This window comes from Nanorana parkeri, unplaced genomic scaffold (genome assembly GCF_000935625.1).
Source record: "Nanorana parkeri isolate BGI_ZX_2015 unplaced genomic scaffold, ASM93562v1 scaffold434, whole genome shotgun sequence".
Taxonomy (NCBI): Eukaryota; Metazoa; Chordata; class Amphibia; order Anura; family Dicroglossidae; genus Nanorana; species Nanorana parkeri.
The window spans coordinates 1,152,691-1,156,116 of NW_017306702.1; the positions used below are offsets into that span (position 1 = coordinate 1,152,691).

Sequence of the window (3,426 nt, forward strand, 5' to 3'; positions counted from 1 at the left end):
AGAAAAGGAAAGCTACAAACACACAGCCGCCATGGCGGAGAGCGCCGGCCTAGATAACCACCGGATCAAGAGCTTCAAGAACAAGGGGCGAGATGTGGAGGTGAGTGCAGCGTGCCGAGCCACCCCCTCCTGTTTTAGCGCTGCTGCCGGTCTCCAATATGGCGGCCTCCGGAATGGGATCGCTGTGCCGGTCGCACCGGGACACAGGCCCGGCAGGCATCCGGGGGGTGCTGGGCCAAAGGGTATAATGTCAGGCTTATGTCTGTGGGCCTCATTCGTGCGAGGTGTGTTCTGTCTGCTTCGTCAGATGAAAGAATCAGAAATGACAGTCGGGCGGCGAAGGGGAGCATGTGATAGGTTGATCGGTAGTAATGCACATGATGCTGCGGTCACTTTGAGGGATAAGGCCCACAGTGAGGCGATCAGAGCAAATGCAGAGTTACCAAGGGCACCAGGCACTGTGTTCAGTGATCAGAGGCTTATTGGGCCCTCGGATACACCATAGTTATGTGCCGGGCTCTCTTCTATCAGGCCATGGGTTCCTGTACGAAGATGGGGTGTAGAGAAACTCATACTGTCAAAATCAGAGGTTTATTGGGCCCTGGCAGGCACCATAGCTATATTCGTGGCCGTCTTAAGGCAGGCTATGGGCTTCTGTACAAGTCTGGGGTGTAGAGGAGGACATACTGACGGGGAACCGAGGTTTATTAGGCCCTGGCCGACACCATAGCTATGTGCCTGGATGTCTTATGGGCTCCTGTACAAGTTTGGGGTGTAGCGAAGCTCATACTGTCAGGGAACAGAACTTTATTCATTATTGGTGAACACCATTGCTTTATAGCAGACTTTGGGCACCTGTGCAAGACTGGGGTGATGATGGATATAGAGGTGCACATACTGTTTGCAATCAGGTTTTTTGGACCCTGGTGGACACCATAGCTATGTGCCTTGCTGTCTTATAGCAGGGTATGGGCTCGTGTACAAATCTTGGGTGTGAAGGTGCACATACTGGAACAGGTTTGTTGGACTCTAGCAATGCTCAATCTTCATAACTGACAACACCATCTTATTTTCTGGTACATAAGGCACCACTTGGTGTGATGAGGATTAGTAGTGTATGGGGCATACAGAGATTTGTAGGGTTTGATGGGCTCACTGGTATGTAGAGATGTTCCAACTTCCAGGGTCACCCTTGTGTCCTCGTCAGAACTTAGTTTGGGGGAAAGAGTTGCCAGCTATCCATTGTTGACGTTAGTCATGTACAATTCTTTTCCTCAAACTGTAATCCCAAAATAAGTGCAAAAGCCCTGGTTTTGGTGTCATACAGGAGTCCCTGTAGATATTAGGTCCATTTCATTCTGGGAATTACACAAAAACTGCCCTTGCAGTGGGAGCCCCTCCACAATGCAAAGGATAAATGCTTGTTACGTCTAGGGGTAGAGGAATGGGGTGTAATACATATAGCCTGTTCATTGCAATTAGTCCCCTGGGTCCTCTTCTCTAGGATGTTTTGCCTGGCAGGTGCACGCCAATGTCACAAGTCAGTGTTTGCCTTCCTAGGTGTCAGGAGCAATGTCCCAACCTACATCACTGACCTCATCTCAAAATATCACCCAAACCGTCCTCTCTGCTCCTCAAGACCTCCTGCTCTCTAGCTATCTCATTACCTCCTCCCATGCTTGTTTCCAGGACTTCTCCAGAGTGTCCCCCATCCTCTGGAACTCCTTACCCCATTCTGTCCGCCTATCTCCTACGCTGCCCACCTTTTAGGTGATTCTTAAAAACCCATCTCTTCAGGGAAGTCTATCTTATCTCAACATAACTGCCTTTTACTTCCTCCAATAACTTAATCCAAACAATGATTACCTTTTGTATCACTTGCCCCTCCTACTAGATTGTAAGCTCTTTCAAGGAGGGCCCTCCCAACCCTATTGTTCTGAAACTGTATCGTACTGTAAATTGTATTGTAACTGTACTGTCTCCACTATTTTGTAAAGCGCTGAGCAAATTGTTGGTGCTATATAAATACTGTATAATAATAATAGTGCCCTGTTTGATAAGCACCCTGCAGCATATAGGTGGGGAGTGGGTCACAGTGAAGGATCAGCAAAGAGTTCTATTGTGTGGACCCAGGCAATTCTGACAGGGCTGGCCAAATGATGGAATTCAGGAACTGACAATTAGAACTGTAATTTTTAGGAAGGAATGGCTACCTCACTCCTGGGATTTGTCCAATCCTGGATTATGGCACCTCTGTAGATTTGATTTCGGCAGGCAGTCATTGTTTTGCATTGTAGTTCACTCCGAGTCCAATAAGTTGGTTTTCCAGAAGTGCCCATGAATCGGTCCTTCCTTGGATGGCAGCACTGTGGTGGAACATGTCCTCTTCATGACTGGCTTGTCCAATGTTTTACATGCCAGGGTCACGTGGGCCCCATCTATAAAGAGTACACAGCTCAGACAGTGAGACTCCTCCACATGTGTCGGGCAGAGTAGAGATGTGTGTTATTAGTGTCCTAACTTTAGATTTCACTGATGAACTTGTTAGGGAGTTATGTGTTATTGTGACACTGTGTACTGCATCCATCAGCAAGGTTGTTATTGTGTTGTGGAAGTCTCCTTTTTAATCCTCTGCTTTTTTTCTATTTTTCCATGCTAGTAACAACGGTAGGCATCCAGGAAATTGTCATGTGCTTCTGTTGTACACCATGCACCTTGTGATTTGCGGAGTGCACCACGCTGCACCTTGTGATTAGCGGCGTGCAACTTGTGATGTGCAGCACGCAACTTGTGATGTGCAATGTGCACCTTGTGATATGCGGAGTGCACCTTGTGATTTGCGGGATGCACCACGCTGCACCTTGTGATTAGCGGCATGCAGCGTGCACCTTGGGATTAGCGGCGTCCCTTGCGCGTGCACCTTGTCATTTTTGACGTGCAGCGCACACCTTGTGATTTGCTTGACAAGTAGAAGTATTGATTCATAGCCGTTGAAATACACAGATCTTTATATAAATGGTTTTGCTTCCCTTTTTGGCAGAGCTTTCACTTTTCCTTTTGGCTGTCGTCTAGTTGTCGGGTCATAGACCTACTTTCACTGCTCTTTAGTACATTTACCTGGAATACACGTATACTGTTTATACTGACAAAGCATATTTGATGCTAAATCTGTTAGGTGACTTTATATTTTAGACTGCCTCAGATTTCGAATAACCACACTGGTAGAAGTGCGTTATTGTCAGTTTATATGCACAGCAGGTAATATTTTCTTTGTGGACATCGGTTTGCCCTCTGTGGATTGGAGTTGTTTTTTGGCCTACAGCCTTTTGAAAATTCTGCCTGTGTCAGGTTTGCTGTGCAATTTGTGGATACAGTTACCCATAAAGCAACCCGGCACATGGGGGGGGGGGGGGGGGGGGAATGACT

General features: G+C 47.3%; 1 protein-coding gene across 1 annotated transcript in view; it reads left to right on the plus strand.

The window, feature by feature from the left end:
• Positions 1 to 6: 6 nt before the first annotated feature.
• KPNA3 (karyopherin subunit alpha 3) overlaps positions 7 to 3,426 on the plus strand; it is a 42,774-nt gene continuing 39,354 nt past the window's right edge. Inside the window, exon 1 of the mRNA XM_018560140.1 lies at positions 7 to 100. Coding sequence (XP_018415642.1) covers positions 32 to 100 — 69 coding nt within the window. The 5' untranslated portion in view covers positions 7 to 31. The remainder of the gene's footprint in view (positions 101 to 3,426) is intronic.